This window comes from Leptonychotes weddellii, chromosome 10, assembly GCF_054177405.1.
Source record: "Leptonychotes weddellii isolate Sample4059 chromosome 10, ASM5417740v2, whole genome shotgun sequence".
NCBI lineage: Eukaryota > Metazoa > Chordata > Mammalia > Carnivora > Phocidae > Leptonychotes > Leptonychotes weddellii.
In genome coordinates this window covers 52,278,713-52,296,491 of record NC_138378.1, presented here as the reverse complement: position 1 = coordinate 52,296,491, position 17,779 = coordinate 52,278,713, and the positions used below count along the sequence as shown (strand labels likewise).

General features: G+C 50.6%; 1 protein-coding gene across 1 annotated transcript in view; it reads right to left on the bottom strand.

Moving 5' to 3' along the window:
- CRACDL (CRACD like) overlaps positions 1–17,779 on the bottom strand; it is a 135,105-nt gene that overhangs the window by 19,529 nt on the left and 97,797 nt on the right. Inside the window, exons 5-7 of the mRNA XM_081832240.1 lie at positions 17,385–17,549; positions 11,377–11,604; positions 4,422–6,051 (exon numbers count right to left, since the gene is read on the bottom strand). Of these exons, the coding sequence (XP_081688366.1) occupies positions 4,422–6,051; positions 11,377–11,604; positions 17,385–17,549 (2,023 nt within the window). The remainder of the gene's footprint in view (positions 1–4,421; positions 6,052–11,376; positions 11,605–17,384; positions 17,550–17,779) is intronic.

Sequence of the window (17,779 nt, the reverse complement as noted above, 5' to 3'; positions counted from 1 at the left end):
GACTGGAGAATCACAGAGCTGGGGCCTGCAAGGGTTGTTGGTACCACGGTGGTAGGGCAGGGAGGTCTTCAGAGTCCTGATCTCACTACCCAGCCCATCCACTCTTACCTGCCTTTCAGAATCCTGACATTCACTTCCTGCATTTTGTCCAGGGTTTTAAATTTTAGCAGTGGGACGGATAGGGTGGTGTGTGTTCACTCCATTTTGGTCAGAAAGGCATGTCCCTTTTTATGTAATTGTAGAAAAGCAGGATTACAAGGTGATTTTTCCCTATAATTTTTAGGCCTTTCAGTATTTTCCACATTAAAATCTTTTTGATGGCTCGGAGATCTCTAGCTTATCTGCATAGATGGGGGAACTGAGAAGGAAAATGATCTGGGGTGGGGGAGGTGTGGATAAGCTGAATTATGAATGTTGAGATATGTGCCCACAGATGGCCAGGGGCTGGTTGCTATGGCTGAGGGGGTCAAGGGAAGACAGAACTTGAGGAAACAGGTGGAAACCTGAGATGTGTTCTGTCTGGGGGCACCAAGGAGAGGCTGGTGCACTGGGAGGCAACCAAGGATGAGAAAACATATGCCGTTTGAGGGGCACAGGAAAGGTGGAGAAACAGAGGCCCAGAGTGTTGATCATACTTGGTTGGGAAGGAAGGGTGAAGGGGAGGATAGGCCAAAAAGACAGACAGGCATGAACAGACTTGGTTTTCTTTAAGAATTCAAGATATATGAACACAGTTGGCCCTTGAACAACAAAGATGTGAAGTGCTAGCATCCATTTATATTTGAATTTTTTTTGGATAAACAGAGTACTGTAAACATACTTTCTCTTATGATTTTCTTAATTTTTTAGCTACTTTTTTGTTAGCTTACTTAACAGTAAGAATACAATATACAATACATACAACATACAAAATATATGTTAATCGACTGTTCGTGTTATCAATAAAGGATCAAGAGTAGGCTATTCGTAGTTAAATTTTGGGGATTATATGTGGATTTTTTTGACCGCACAGGGGACCACTGCCCCTAGGCCCTGCACTGTTCAATGATCAACTGTATATTTTTTAGCATGATACCAAAAAAGACCCCCTACTCAAATGAACTTGAATACATCTAAAGTAACTATATCATTAGAGTAGGTGACAGTTGCTTTCCTCCAGAAAATGCGCCCGACACCCAAAGACAAGATGGGCATCTACCTACACTCCCCTGTGGCAGCCAGCTGCCACCTGCCTCCTCAGACTGGTAAGCTCCTCGAGAGGAGGTCCTCATGTTTGTCCTGACTGCCTTTTGGAGCCGGCACAGTGCTGTGTGCATGGCAGAAATACATGAAATATTTGTTGCAAGAATGGATGCATAATGAGTGAATACTAGAGAAAGAGGTTCAGAGACCTGGGTGTGCCAGTTATCACCAGCCCGTCCGGACGTAATGAGCTTGACTGGAGGGTAAGGCTCATTATCAAATGAGGCCCCTAGGTGACAATGGCAATTTGTCTAGCTATTCTCCAAAATATCCCACATGTGACAACTTCATGAAATATAAATTACAAACAGAGAAAGAAGAATGACCAGAAGGAAAGGCCAACAGGACAACATCTAGAAAGCGGACTCCTAAGTGGCTGGTTTTTTCTATATACTTTGTGTATTTTACCATTTTTCCACACGAGAATCTCTAAGTCTTTTGCCTAACTCATCCTGTGCTCAGGAGGGTGCTTTCCGACCTGTCATTTAGACTCCGATACGGACTGGCCTACCAGGAGGAGGGTTAATGTCCTGCACAAATGAACAAGGCTGGTAACCCTGAGCCATTCACCTCCTATTAATGGTCTCCTTTGCATTGATGAGCACAAATATGGTACTGGCCTTGCGGTAACCACCCCAACGTGGCCCTGTGAGGTCCAGCCCACTTGGCAAAGCTGGGCTCCTCTGTTTACTGCAACAACTGGGGAATCCTCCCTGCCTCCCCCGCTGAAGGGTTCTTCCACGCCGTCAGAGAAGGAAGACAGAATGTGGACGAGAGGAGGAAGGATAAGCAGGAGTGCTGAGGACAAAGTGCTTGAGTCCCATCTGGGACACCTCAGTCACCTAGCTTTATGGTGTGTGCCCCTGAAAGGGGTACAAGGGTGACAGCCCATCTGGGAGTTCTGGGTAAAGTGGCTGCTACCACAAGATAATAAACAGCAGTAATTAGGCCTTTCTGGAAAACTGAATAATACTGTTATTAAAACTTTTATTATCTGTATGTTTTATATGAATTTCATTGCCTCCAGTGGCTAGATTTTGGGAGCAATGAGGATGACAGAAATAATAAGAATGAATTAAACCACAAGCAGATCCAGTGTCTGGGGGAGACACAGAGGCTGCTTTCACTAATGGGATCTGACAGCAAAGACCCCGCGATTCTGCTCTGGTCTACATGAGGCAGCCCCCAGACCCCAAGGTCCCAGGCAGCAGCCACAGCCTGTCCTGATATTTGCCCCTCAAATACCAGCCACACTTTGGGAGAGTGGGTTTCAAGCAGAATGAGGGTAATTCTTCCCTTCCTCTCTCTGCACTGAAATGAAAATCACTACCCCCGCCCTAAGGTAACCTGGATTCTTTCACCCTGGAATTCATCTGGATCAGTTATTTCTGTGGCTTAGAAAATGTTAATAAATGGACAAGACAGTTCTTTTATGCTATGCTTTTAAGCCAAGCTGTTAATACATAGTATATTGTATTGTATAAATTAAAGAAAAAAGATAAGGTCTTTATAGACCATTCCAGGCATTTGACAATAAACAATCCTAACTCGCACAGCTTAGGCTGAGGAAGTTATAAATTATTAATGTGTCAAGCATTGCCCTCCGAAGCTGCTTTTCCAGCTCTGACCATGAACCCAAGTATCCTGTGTTTAAGTTCCATTCAGTCAGCAAGCCCCTGAGAGACATTTTCAATTCTGGGCTATGAAGGTGGACGGTGTTGATGTCAGGGTTTTATCTGCACCGAGCAAACCCCCTCCTCCCTTGATATCTCAATGGGTTTCTGAAACACTCTATCATAGCTTCAATAGCCTCGCTGGCGATTTGCAGAGTGGATCATGAGCTCCAGCTTGAACCTCTCCCAAAGCTCCCTCACTGACTATCCTAATGTAGTGGCCGCAGCAACAGCAAAAAATCACCGCTGAGCCAAGGGGCTGTCGATCAGGAAGGCCACGCACGCGGGCTCTTTGATGGCGTGTTCCTGGCACTTCTGCCTAGAACTGTCACCTTCACAACTTAAAGCACTGTATGTGTATATATGTATATACACACACACTGCATTTTCACTCACTTCCCAGGAGGGAGGCAGAAAAGATAAGAATTTCTTTGAACCTGTCTTTACATTGCTTTCTGTGAGCTAATTTTTTCCTCATATGTGTGCACTTCCATCTTCTTTTCAGGGTGTGGGGTCCCTAGAGAACGGGGTCCTACTTCCTCAGTCTCACAATGCAGTGTTTCAGCGGAGTCCTGGACCTAGAGTAGCCACTTAAAACATCCTGAAAGTTTTGTTGTTGTTTTTTTTCAAATAAAATTTGCCATGGAAAACTTCTCCTTAGGGCCTTCATCACATGCACACATAACTCGTTTGCATAGCTTTGTTTCTGGCACACTGATTTCCATTAATAAAAGAACCAGCAACAAAATATTCTTTAGCTCTGCCACAAATACCCACTTCCAACAGATTTCTCGTTTCATCTGAAACACTAAAAATAAAAAGTGACAAATGTCAAAGACATAGAAAGGTCATCTATTTTGTCTCTGCTCATTTTAAAGGACAGTTGCTTTAGAAGATTCTTACATTCTACCCCAACCTTCACACCATCTCTTTTTTGGGACAGGAAGTTAACGCCCACCCCGAGGGGGCTCCCCTTTTACCAAAGGCTTGTGACTCCAATAAATGGGATGCTTCCTGCATGAGGCTGGGCCACATGAGCCGGATTATTAAACAGGAAAAAAAAAAAAATTCCTCCTGGGGGTGAGGGGTAGGTCAGAAGGACACTAGAGAGGAGCCAGAAGATTCATTTCTAACCAAGAAGAGGTGTAGGCCCAGGAGTACCTCCATCTACCAGAGTACCCGTATCTCAGGATTCTGGAATTCACTGAGCTCCTGAGGGAAGAAATGAAAGAAGCAGCTGAGTGATCCCCATCTCCTCTCAGGGAATATGCAGCAAGATGTTTTTACATTTTCCTGACTTCTCTGAACTGCCACAAAGTCCTGCTATTTGTTTCCCCTTCTTCAGTTTCTAACTCTTGACCAATCGTGTTAGAAGTACCAGGAGAAATTCTGATTTTTAATCCCAGTTCCCCTGCAAGGTTTCCACCCCAAGTGCTGACATACTCCGTGGACGTGGGATTTGCCCACGGTCCTGCCCCTTCCCCACCAGGCGACTCCGGCTCTTACCAGCTGCCCTGTGCGGCGACCGCGTCTCGGCCATCCGGCTCTCCCGTCTGGGGTCCGGGGACGGCGCGGCCTTCGCCAGCTCCCCGGGACCCGGACCAGCGTCCGGGGGCGGCAGGGGGCGACTCTGCAGCAGCGGCTTCCTGGGCAGGGGAGGCTTGGCGCTGAGCGGTTCCGAGGGCCGGGCCTTCCCCTTTCCCTGCTCATGCGGGGGCCGTGCCCCTCGAGGGGAGGGGGCCTTCGCGACCGGACATTTCTCGTCTTTGGGGAGCAAAGCCAGCCCCCCTTTTTCTAACCGGATTTCAGCGCTGTATCTCTTTATCCCTCTGACTTCGACAGAGGACGCCTCCCTGTGCTTGAAGGACAGAGAGGTGGAGCGCAGCTTGACGGGAAAGGGGCCTCTGTCCTCCCCCGAGGGCGGCTCGCGGGCGGCCGGGCAGGGGTCTCCAGGGGCATCCCGGGGGGTCCGGCCCGGCCCGGCCACCGAGTCCCCCGAGTCCCGAGAACCGCCGCCGGCCGTCGCGGGTTTCCCGCCGTGGGGCTCGGGGGGCGCCCGCAGGTCGTCGAGCGCCGCCTCGCTCCTCCAGACCAGGCTGCTCTTCAGAAGCGGCAGGCGGCCGGCCGAGGCGCCCGCGGGGCCGGTGTGCTCCAGCACCCGGGCGCTGCCTGATCGCGGCCACGCACGGCCCGACGACACCGAGAACTTCACGGCCCGCAGCTCGCTGCCTGCCCGCTCCACCTTCCGCTCCGACGCCAGCCTCTCGGGTCCCCCCTGTGGGGGCTCCGCGGGTTCGGCCCTGGGCTGCTCGGCGGGGGCGGCCTCTCCGTCCAGGGGCCGGGGAGTGGGCTCCTCCGCAGGCGACTCGCAGGCGGGCGGCGCGCCGGGGCTCGCGCTCACCGCCGGGGCCTTGTGCTTCAGGCAGCTCTTGGGGGCCGGGGGGCTTGGGGCGGGGGCCTCGGGAGATCCCTTCCCTGCTCCCTCGGGCTCGGGCTGGGGCTCGGGCTCGGGCACGGCCACGGCCACGGGTACTTCCAGCGTCAGCTCCACCTCCTTCTGGACACTCTGGTCTGGCCCCTCTGGACCAGGGGGAGTCTCCAAGGTGGTGGCAGGGGCAGTCTCAGGAGATGTCGTGTCCTCCTCGGGGATGGAGGGAGATAACCAAATCTCCACGTCTCCAGAAGGGCAAAGCACCTCATCAGCGGTTTCCCTGTCTGGGGGACATGTGCTTTCCAGGGACACTTCCTCCCTCTGGTTTTCGCTGTTGGGATTATGGTGCGGGGAACCTTCTGGCAAAGATAGGGTCTCTGAGCAGGGGGCCGAGCCTGACACGGGCTCAGCGACCTCGGGGGTGGCCGCGCGGCTTGAGGGGTTATCCCCAAGAAAGCTGTCCTCCTCCTCCTCGGCGCTGGCACTGAGGGCTGGGCAGTGCTGCAGGCGGGCCCGCCTCGCACGCAGCGCCCCCACTTGCAGCATGGCGGCTGGCCCCACGGGCTCTGCGCTTCTGTCCACTACCACATCCTGCTGTGCAGAACTGGGGCTCTCTTCTGTGCCAGCTCTGCGTAATGACTTCTCATCGTATTCCTCTTCCTCTGGGGTACCCGTCAGATCACAAAGGGATTCAGACTGTGCTCGCTTGGAGGAATAAAGAGGACAAAAGACAGCATCATTATGTCGAATATTAGGAAGCCTATGACCTTTCCATTTTGTACAAGGCTTAATATGGCTTAAAGGAAGCAGTGTCTCTCTAAAGCCGGCACCTAAGCAGACATTCACACATGGTGTCTCTTCTTAATCCTTCCCTTAACGCTCTATTTGGAAACTTACCTTACAAGTTCAGCTTTCAGCAGAACAGTGGCAGCTATGTTCTTCTTTTTTTTTTTTTGAAAGCATATTTTTTATTTATTTTTATTATGTTATGTTAATCCCCATACATTACATCATTAGTTTTTGATGTAGTGTCCCATGATTCATTGTTTGCGTATAACACCCAGTGCTCCATGCAGAACGTGCCCTCTTTAATACCCATCACCAGGCTAACCCATCCCCCCACCCCCCTCCCGTCTAGAACCCTCAGTTTGTTTCTCAGGGTCCATCATCTCTCATGGTTCGTCTCCCCCTCCGATTTCCCCCCCTTCATTCTTCCCCTCCTGCTATCTTTTTTTTTTTTTTTACATATAATGTATTATTTGTTTCAGAGGTACAGGTCTGTGATTCAACAGTCTTGCGGCTATGCTCTTAAAGTAAATAGTGTAAGGCTCCAGTGGCCGAGCTACCAAACCAGCAGACACTGCTCTAAAAAATGAAGCAAAGGGGATCAAATAAGCCAGGTGTCTGCCGTGCTTTGCACTCCACGCCTATTATTTCACTTACTCTTGATTCATCCCAGTAAGAAAGGATTATTTCCATTTTGCACTTGGAGAACTGGGAGCTCAGAGAGGGCCACATCTTGGTCAAGGTTGAGCTTATTAGCTCAGCTGAAAAGCTGGTGCTCTCTCTGTGCTGCCTGAGAGCTAGTTTCCCATCTCAGTGCTCTCTCTCCAGGGATGGGCCCCATGGTGAAGGGAGACTGGTTTACCTAAAGGGTGATTCCTATCACCTCAAACACAGTCAAGAGCAAACCACAGCTTGTTGGATAACATCCCAAACCACAGCTGACGGATAAAGTCCAAACTTCTCAGCCAAATTAAAGGTCTTATATTCTCTGGTCTTAAATTATTTCTCCCACTCTCTGCTCAGGTCAAGCCGAGCCCCCACTACTGAATGTGCCAGACTCTGGGCTGAGTGACTGGCCAGCTCCTCTTTCCCCACACCTCCAGGGCGCTCCACCCGCACCACCCAAGGACAGTCTCAGATTCCACTCCTACAGGGAGTCTTGCCTCTTCCTGCAGCTTACAGTGCTCTTCCTCTCCTGAAGCCCTACTGGCTTGACAAGCAAACACTGCCTTGTACTTTCCTTCTGAAAAGTCTCTGGAATTTAAATTTAGTCCAACTTCCTCCTTGCCGTACCCAAAGTTAGTCGCTGCTTGCTTAGGAAGAAGAGACCAAGGCAGTCATGTGAATCATCCAAAAGCACTATGAGAAAATGACCAAAAGCTTGAGGGTGTTGAGGTCAATCTTTTAAAAAAAGTTCAGGACATTAGAAAACACTTCTATCTTCGTGGGGGGGGGGAAGTTCAGGGCATTAGATCTCCTTTCCTTTATGTTAAGAAATGTAGAGGAGTGTTTGTGTTAGGTGGTTGTTGTTTGCTGGTGTTATTTTAACATCTCCCAGCTGGCATCTGCTTGCTAACAGAACACAAGATAACTGGGATGTTTGCGACAATACCTTAGCTAACTCTTGCCAAGGTGCACAATCCTTGTCCCCTGGATTTGAAAAAAATGAAGACGTTCAAAGAAATCTACAGAAGAATTTTCAAAAGCCGCAGGTTCAAAAGATGTTACTGGCCTTTTGCTACTACAGGAAATCACTGATGTTGAAACCTGTTTAGGATGTGGGTCGTGTTTTAAAACTATCACAACCCTCGCAAAATGAGCAGAAAGCTGAGAAGCAGGCCCAGCTGGCCACATCCCACTTAAGCCACTGGCAGCTACAAGGAGGTAACAGTGAAGGGCTGGGCAGGACGAAGGCAGCATGGAGTGTGGACTCGGACACTGAGCAGAGGCTCTGCAGGCAGCAAAGTGGCTTCTGACTCAGCCTGGGCTCATGCACTGGGTACAGCAGGAAGGCTGCATATACCTGCTCCCTCTCCGCCGCCGCCACCCCTGCCCTCCTCCTCTGGGCCCTCACGGCAGCCTCACCCCCTACAGTCCTCTGGAGGAAGAGGGAGTGGAGGACCCACTGCTCAGCCTGTACCAAGATGGAGGCTCCGTCCTGGCTGCCTGCTCATTGGCCTCCCCTCACCAGAAAGAAAGAGTCTTGGGGCAGCATCTGTGTCATCTCTGGGCAGAGGACACTGCTGATAAGTAGTGTCAGGCTCTGTCTAACACCCGGGACTTGTAGTTGGCAGCTCTGTCCGCCACGACCTGGGGCTACTCATAGAATCGTGCTGCTCCTCCTAAAAGAGAGTTAATATTCCCTGCTCCTGGCACTGCCTGGGTTGGGATGAGGACCAGCCAGGGTGCTGAGACGCTGGCGCAAACGTTCACGGGCGTCTGCTTCCGGCGCGTCAGAACCACACGCAGGCCCCGGTTCTGAGCAGCAGGATAAAATGCTGAGATAACAGCCAGCTTTTGTCTTTTGTGTGTTTCTCTTTCCCGACCTCTGCTCTGGTGGGGCAGAAGGATGCGGCCAAATGCACTCTTGGAAGTGTTTTTCCAACTTGTAATAAATATCACAGTCTTAATAGGCAAGGTTTGTTTGTTTTTTTAACTGTGCCAAGATGGGAGTTTTTAAGGTAAGAAAAGCCCACCCCCACCCCTTTTTTTCTCTAGAGCTCCAAAAGATTCAGAGCCTGGATGGTGTGGGGTAGAGGGTTCGCCCCCCACGACAGAGCTGGAAGATGCCTGGGGGTGCTGGACAGCTCTTCTGCCCAAACGGAGGACAGAATGTGGACAGCGGCAGAAAGAGACCAAAGTGGAGACTCAGAGATGCCCGAGTAGGGGCAGGGGTAAAAGTGGGTGAGGCAGAAAGAAACCTCAGATGTTACGGGGGATCAGAAAAGTGGGGGAAACTTGGACCTCACTGTTCAGTGAAGTCAAAAGAAACCCTGAACCTCTGTAAAAGTCCCCTGGGTCCAAGAGGGGCCAATGTGGTGGCTCCTCATCACCCTCAGAGCAGAACGGGAATGTACGAAAGCACCCTGATTCCCCAAGAGGGGCCAGAGTATCAGGAAAATCTTCACGGTTGGGAGGAGGCACCTCATGACCAAAGGGCAAAGAGTGCTGTGAACACTGAAGGACAGAGGCCTCCACCTTAGGACCCAACAGTGACACTGGTGACCACTGGCCAGACACCTCTGCCCAGTCAAAAACTTAAGAGTTTTAATCCATGCCTGCTCCCCACCAAGAAGGGAAAGCAAAGAAGGAGGGAGGATATGTAAATGACAGAGTTTAAATCAAGAAATGTTGACCCAGAACGCCTAAATCAGAATTTCTATTAGTCTAAAAAAAATGGGGTTCAAGAGCTAAGTCAAGTTGAAAGAATGAGAGGTATAGCATTGTCCAGCTGACAGCAAGAGGGGATGCCGCATTTCCACCTGCAGTATGAGCCGGGCTTCCCTCTGCCACAAAGGCCTGGCCAGGCGGGGGCTGGTTACGTGTACCCTTGCCACAGCAAAAGACATCCCCATGGGAATAAAGGCCAGACTTGAGGCCAGAGGGAGCTGGCTCTGTCCCTGCCCTGTTGCTCCCTCATCATGAGGACAGGCAGGTTGGAGTTACCAGTCCTAGCCAAGTCCCACAACACCAAGCTTTTAACTGTAAGTGTGTTGGACGTGCAAGCATTTACACAAGTACCCCAGTGCCCAGCTTGCACAAGGACACATTAGCCTCAGGGTAACCACAGCTCATTTCTTTCTGCAGTGTTAGTCCCCTCCAAAGTCACCCCTGCTGGCAGAAGTTTACAAAGCACCTTCCACATGCCCAAAGGAGAACCCCCTGTCCCTAGCTGAGCACCTTAGCTTGTCCTGGGCCTTTCATCAATACCCCACAATCTTGTCTCCAGGGAAGGAAGGAGAGAATGTCAGTCTGTGGGCATCTCGTTCTCAGCACTGTCATTCTCTGTGGCCAGGCTGTCCCCGCACCCTGCTCTCTCAGCTCCTCCAGCGCTGAGACCTTGTGGGCACCACTGGGCAGCAGAGAAGGCAACAATCTTATGTGGACCTCTAACCCACTGGTACTATGCAGCCAAAGCACTCCATGAATGAGTTCTTGGCTCTTAGAACTATGAGCTGACCACTACACAGGCAGCATGCCCAAAGATTGTGGGGGGGGGGGTTCTGTCCTCAGAGGGGCACAATCCCCACACTACTAAGTAGGTCCTCGCCCAAGGCAGGAGTCTGAGCTAGTGTGTCAGCTTATCTGTCACTGTTCATTCCCTCATTCATTCATCCATTCAACAAATGTGCACTGAATGCCAGCCATGTGGCTAGCGTTGCTCTAGGGGCTGGACACAGGGGCTGGGACGAGATCTCAAAAAGACTGGCAATAGGAGCACCTGGGTGGCTCAGTCGTTAAGTGTCTGCCTTCGGCTCAGGTCATGATCCCAGGGTCCTGGGATCGAGCCCCGCATCGGGCTCCCTGCTCTGCGGGAAGCCTGCTTCTCCCCTTGCCTGCCACGCCCCCTGCTTGTGCTCTCTCTCTCTCTCTGACAAATAAATAAAATCTTTAAAAGCAAAAAACAAAAAGACTGGCAATAAACAAGTGAGCACACACATTTACAAAGCTCACTCCTGTATGAAGGAAAGGAACGTGCTGGTGGGAAGGTGGGGCTGTTTTCCATAGGATGGTGAGGTAAACCTCTCTGGGGAGAGGACCTCTGAGCTGAGACCCAAAGACTGAGAAGGAGCCAGCCAGGAGAAGGGTGTCTCGAGCAGTGGATCCAGCAGGCATCAGGCCTGAGGCCGGAGACAGTTCTGGAGGCCAAAGTGTGTTTAGAGAGAAAGAGAGAGAATAAGAGGAGGCCTGAGAGGTAGGCAGGACCTGGTGTTCCAGGCCTGGAGTGCGGACCTTACACTGAGTGCCGTGGGAAGGCAGGGGATGCACAGCGCCTAGCGGCTTCGGGGGGAGGTGCTGCAGAACCAATGAACAGATGGCATGTTTATGCAGGGAAGAGACGTATCTGACGTATATTGAAAAAGAGGAGCAACTCCAGCTCCTGCAGATGGTCCCACTGACCGTGGGGGTTTCTCAGAAGGGGCACGTGACCCTGCGAGGAGAGAGGCCGGGGTGGGAGGGAGTTGGGGGGGGGCTACCAGGCCTGCCTGTCCTGCCTGTGCATGTAGGAAGAAGCCCAATTACCGAAGACAGCCGCCTCATTTTGCTGGACCGCTGGTTGCGGGGCTTAACCAGGAGCTTGTGCTTAGCTGCAGAGTTGTCCAGGCAGGAGGACAATTCTGGAGGGTAATCGAAATCAGCCACGGGTGCCACGCTGCTGTCCGAGGTGCGGGGGGGGATGCTGGCGTCGCTCGTGTGCCTGGAGAAGAGCTGGTCCGGAGACTGTGGCCGGGATGAGGAAACTAAAGAGACCTTCATGGGACAAGGAGCAAGCATACCAAGCATTAACTTCTCGGTATGAAATGCGTCCAGCCAACATACCAGCTCCCTTCTTTTACCGTGCTCAGTCTTCCCACGCCATCTCTGGGCTTTACACGGGGGGACGGATTTAAAATCTGACTCTCAACAGGGAGGACTCTAGGGTACCTCCTTAGAAAGGAGTTTTAAATGTTGGGCCAACCCCTGCAAACTTGTCACTCATTTCCAAGGCCATGCAGAGAGCCTGCGTCCCAGGCAGCCTCGGGGAGACAGCTCCGCCTTCACCCTCCCAAGCAGGTACAGCCACTTCAGACAAGGGCTTCTTTCTCTGATGAAGCAGACCCACCTGGTCTCTCCAAGGGCAGGCTTGCTCCTGCCTCTGGAAGCCGAGAGGGTGGTCCAGAGGTGTGATTTTACAGGCTGGAGCGAGCAGAGGATGGGCCAAGCCCACCACCCAGCAGCCCATCTCTACAGCTGCATTTGTTCATTCTAGAAGGTTTCTGTATCTTCGTGTGTCGTCTTGGAGAAATCTGGCGTTACAAACATTTTACTAGCTTTTACCTCCTCAGCGAGGCACTGACAGTCAAGGGCAAAAGCGCTGCCAGGGAGGAAGGATATTTTGGTAGTCACCTGGAAGGATGACGGTAACATGCTGTTGCCTGCCCACTGAACTTGGCCATCCCCTTCACTGAGTAAGGTCTCAGTGGGTTCTACCGCCAAGACGTTTAGCGGCATGAAGTGGTGGAGGGGGTACCCACATGGGGAGCGGGGTGCAGAGAGAGAATCTGGGAGGTGCTGGGCTTTGGTTACAACCCTGCCCCCTACTTCTATTCTAGCATGGTGCTCAGTATTAGTGTCAAGTTTACATTTATATTTTTCTCCCAATGCTTTTTGTCTTCCAAATTTTGTATGTATAAACACAACAAAATTTACCATCATAACCGCTTTTAGCCATAAAAGTTCAGTGGCATTAAGTACACTCCCACTGTCGAGCAAATCTCTGCAGAACTTTTTCTCTTGTAAAACTGAAACTCTGCACCCACTAAACAACAACTCCCCATTGCCTCTCCCCCAGCCCCTGGCACCCACCATTCTACTTTCTATCTCTATAAATCTGACTACTCTAGGTACCTCACATTAAGTGGAATCATACAGTATTTGCCTTTTTTTGTCTGGCTTATTTCATTTAGCATAATGTTCATCCATGCTGTAGCCTGTGTCAGACCCTCCTCCCTTTATAAGGCTGAACTATATTCCATCGTATGTAGATACCACATTTTGTTTATCCATTCATGGACACTTGGGTTGCTTCCACATTTTATCTATTGTGAATAATGCTGCTGTGAACATGTGTACAAATACCTCTTCAAGAACTGGCTTTCAGTTCTTTCAGATATATACCCAGACGTGGAATTGCTGAATCATACAGTGGTTCTATTTTTAATTTTTTGAGGAACCTCCATACTGTTTGCCACAGTGGCTACACCATTTTGCATTCCCACCAATAGGGCACAGGGGCTCTAATTTCTCCACATCCTTGCCAACACTTGTAATTTTCTATTTCTTTGATAGGAGCTGTCCTGAGGGGTGCGAGGTGGTGTCAAGCTTACATTTTAACCTAAGACCATAATTTTAGGCACCTCACAATGACTTAGTGAGCCCCTGTGAAAATGGTCTCCTCGGGAAGGAGGCAGCAAACAAGCCATGGGCAGCGGGCAGACTCCCAGGGGCCTGGGTACATCTTGCTCAGTTTCTTTTCCACAACCCTGGAGCCCCACACAGAGCAGGTTCCAGCAGCCTCTGCTTAACTAGGGGGCACCAGAAGGATGTCACTGTTAGAGAGACAAGCTGATGCAGGGACTCCCCCTGCAAGGGAACTTCCTCAGAGAAATGTATTTTCCCTGTTAACAGAAAGGTTCCTTATATTTTCTCCTGCAAGTATTAAGTTTACTCCTGCCTACTGGGAGAAGATGATTACTACAATGAGGGGAAAGGGGTTATAAGTGGACATAATCTATTTTAGTTCTCTTGTTTCAGCTACTTGGGTTCTTATGGGAATAAAGCAAGAAAAATTATTTAAAAAATAAACCACAGGACAGGACTTCTGGCTTCCTCTGTGCCTGTGGCTTTGGCTTCCACTGTTGTAGCTGATGACTCAGTACATCACCTAAGATTGGACAGGTGACACCTCTCCCAGGTGTCCTCCCTAAGGGTCACCACTAGAATGGGTACATTCCAAAGATCATATAGAATCCTTCATTTTCACCTTTGTCTAGAGGAACAATGTATATATACATTGGGTAAAATTTTGGGTTTTGTTTTTCTGACTGCGTGGGACTTAAGAGAACAGGCAAGATGAGCTGCTTTCGCAAATGCAGTGACTCCCAGGTGAGAATGATTATGTCTTCTGTGAGGACATGGGCTTTGGTCACCTCCCTATAAACCCAAAGGACAAACCTTCCCTGCCTCCCCTCCACTCAGCCCACCCGGCATTTGCACTGCCTGAGCAGCCGGTCCTGGGCTCAGGCCCACCCCGGCCCCCGGGGGGGGTGGTGCGAGCTGGCAGGGAGCTTAACTTCTCAGAAACTCTGACCACAATGACCTCCGTCCCTGCAAAACCCCTGCACTGGCTGTCACGGCTGGTCTTCCTGCTAGGGTGCCAGACTCTCACTTCTCCGTCTTTGTGGTCGTTCCGAGAGCTCTTAGGGCCTAAAAAGACCAACACCTTCATGACTGAGGAGAATGACGCATCCTGTCTTTGATCAGTGAAGCAACTATGTGAGGTAAGGTAGGACGGGGCAGGAAAGCTGACCTGTGTTTTTATCTGTGGGCTGGAAGCATCCCCATTTGTCCTGCTTGCTCCCAGTCACCCGTTGGTCCTGAAATCCATGCTTCTGGATAACTCCGGAAATGAATGATTTAAAAAGTCTAGCAGGTGGCTGGCCCTTCATTGGAGGAATGGGACTCAAATGGGAAAATGGCCTGGGGTTCACGGGCTTTTTCAGGGGTGACCCTGGGTGACAGCTGGTTTACAGTGTTTGTCTTCAAAGAGAGGGGCTCAGCCACCCAGGAGTGGGCTGAGGCCGGTGCACATGGGAACAGGCCGCAGACATGGGCCTTTCTGGGAAGGAGGAGTCTCCTGGCTTTGCACTCCAGCTGGCCTTTCCTGTTGAGGGAAGGGGAGGCACCGACCTACCTGATTTCACATAATCCTCTCCAAAACCCTCCGAGGACACGGATTCTACAGATGACAGAACCTGCCCACCGCCTGGCTGCATGGCAGTGGGTCCATTTCTGCCAGAGCCCATGTTGTCTCTCTCCGTGTGTTACCTTTCCTCATCACCCAGGACAACTTCCCAGCTTGCCACCCTCTACCCAGTGCTTCCTACTTAATGGCAGGACACTTAGCAGATGGCTAGCTGGATGTCATTTTACCTTAGAAACCACCAAATAAAGCTTCTTTGTCACCTCACGTGGTAATGAGATTTTAAAAATAATTTCGTGCATTTCCTAAAAAACTCATTCCATTAGGAAATATCACCTTGGCAGCGTCATGAGATACTTGTTACTGGAAACCTTTTATCACAATAATCTTCATTAAGTTTCTCTCTCAAGCATGTGGGCCTGCTTCCGGGAGTCACAACAGGAAAAAAATGAAAGAGCCCACAATCCCATCCTTTTGGGATTGAAGGTACCATTATATCAAATATCATGTGTTATATAAAGACATTTTAAAGATTTTTTTTTTTTTTTATTTGACAGAGAGAGACACAGCGAGAGAGGGAACACAAGCAGGGGGAGTGGGAGAGGGAGAAGCAGGCTTCCCACGGAGCAGGGAGCCCGATGCGGGGCTCGATCCCAGGACCCCGGGATCATGACCTGAGCCGAAGGCAGTCGCTTAACCGACTGAGCCACCCAGGCACCCTAAAGACATTTTAAAGGGTGCATTGTTTCCTCCTCTCAACCAGTCAGTCCACTGTGCCCAAGAAACTTTCAGGGCATAAAATATGATCACTGTGTCTTTAAAACCATGGTAATAAAGATTACACATATTTTTTAAGTCTTAAAGGCTCCAATTTTAGTTTCCTATTACCCAATTAATAGAATTACCTAGTTAATAAAATCTCAGAACCTTGTTTTTTCAGTAACATAACCAAGGATGCTGAGAGGCCAGCCCCGCCAGGTGTGAGTGGCTCCCATACAGCTAACTATGGAATCTGTGCATTGTGGTGCTTTGCAGGTTCAGAGGTGGGCTCATGCCTTAATGAATGGAATTAGAAACCACCTGTTCTCCTGTACTGCCCCAGCTAAAGGCAGAGAGAGCCAGAGAACTGTGGGATAGAGTGAGGGCAAGCCAGTCAACTATGGCTCGTGAGAGTCATCTCCCCAGCATGTGGCCCTGAAACATACAAAGTCCCATCTGGTCCTGAGGCTGGGGACGCTGAAGCTCCACGTCTGAGAGTACAAGAGGGGTCTGTCATGTGACACTGGAGTTAGCCATAGCCCGCCAGCCTTCCCCTCTGGTATTTTAAGGGTTGGCTTGAAATCCAGGAAATGGGCCAAATCATCCTCCTGTCTTCTCCTCCTTCTCTTCAACCTGGGAGAGCAGGTGTGGGTAGCTCACTGTCTTTAGACCCTGCTCATGGAACAAGCAGGGACAGGTTCACCTTAGAGCAGAATTCTGGAGAGAATAATTCTCTAGCCAGCTCTGGGCAAACCCTAACCCTGGGGCTCACTTACATTCAGCTCCATCACAGCCTTCCCTCTGGCTTTTACCGGTGATGCTCTGGGAACCCACAACCGCACCCAAGTTAGGTGAGTATTCTTTCCCCTGCCTTTGCCGGGGGGCTTCTGGATGTCCAAGTTGAAGTGACTGCTGAATGTATTACAGAGCAGCTCAGAATCTGCAAGATGGTGGTTCACAATGAATCCCGAGATTCTCAGTGAACAATCGTCCACTAGGGCATGGAGCCATAGCTCCAAGAACGCACAGGGCAGGGGAGTGGCTATAAAACATGGACTCTGGCCTTTGTTTTTCAAGTGTCAGCATTACATGTATAACTCCAATTCTATCCACCCCTCAGCAGGGCTGGTCTAAAGGGAAAATGATCGTTTACGTACAAGTACAGCGTATTGGCTTAAAATGGCGGCACCAGGAGCAGGGCTACTTCCACGAGGCTCAGTGCTTCCTCCTGTTTCCTAATGGGGGAGGGTGTTATCCACGATCGGCTCCCCTGCCCTGCTGAGGTCACAGATGGCCCTCTTGCTGGTCAAACTTTCCCTGTTGCCCTGTTTACCAGCAGCATAAGTCACATTCTACCCCAGACCAACAGGTTCTCATGGCCCTAAACTCAGACCGGAGAGTCCAGATTAAGTCACATATGTTCACCACTCCCTTCTCCCTCCAGCCAAACGTCATGACAACAGAAAACAGACATAAAGGTGTTTCCCTTCTTTCAGATGGGATGCCCGGTCTGGTCATCTGCTCAGACAGGAAAAACCAGGGAGAGGGTTGATTGTATCAGATCTGTAGCCATGACAAGAAAGGCTACCAAAACCCTATCTCCTGACAAGATGGACATTTCTGCTCAAAGAACGAAAACAAATGCAGCCCAAGGACTGACCGTGAGCTCCACGGACCTGGTCTGGAATACCGCCTGGCCACACAGACCGTGGGACTCTTACAGGAACACACGGGGGCCACCAGAGCGCCCCCCCGCCCCCCCCTGAAGTGGGCGCGCACCAAGCCGAGAGGTGGCGCAGGCCTCACTTGCCTTTATGGTTGTGCCGGGACCGATGTCAGGCAGCAGGGACATCTCTGGGGGGCTCCTGGGCAGACCGTCGTCCTCAGAACTCATGCCAGTGTCATCTCCCCGCTTGGCAAGAAGGCCTCCCGGAGGCGGTGGCGGCCCCATTTTCACATTACACTGTATTTTCAGCTAGATTATAATAAAGAACATTTGCTCTTGTTTTCATCAGCAACTTTTTATCAACAAATCTTCCTGCTCCGGTTCATTCAGGGGCTATTTTCAACACCCCTGCCTGGGGCAGTGAGTAGACTGAACTGAAAAGAGTTGTCTGCCCCCAGCTCTCCTGCTCTCATCCTGAAAATGAGCAGTTACAACTTAGGACGAGTCAAGATCCAGTTGTAAGTAATTTGGTGTGTCCT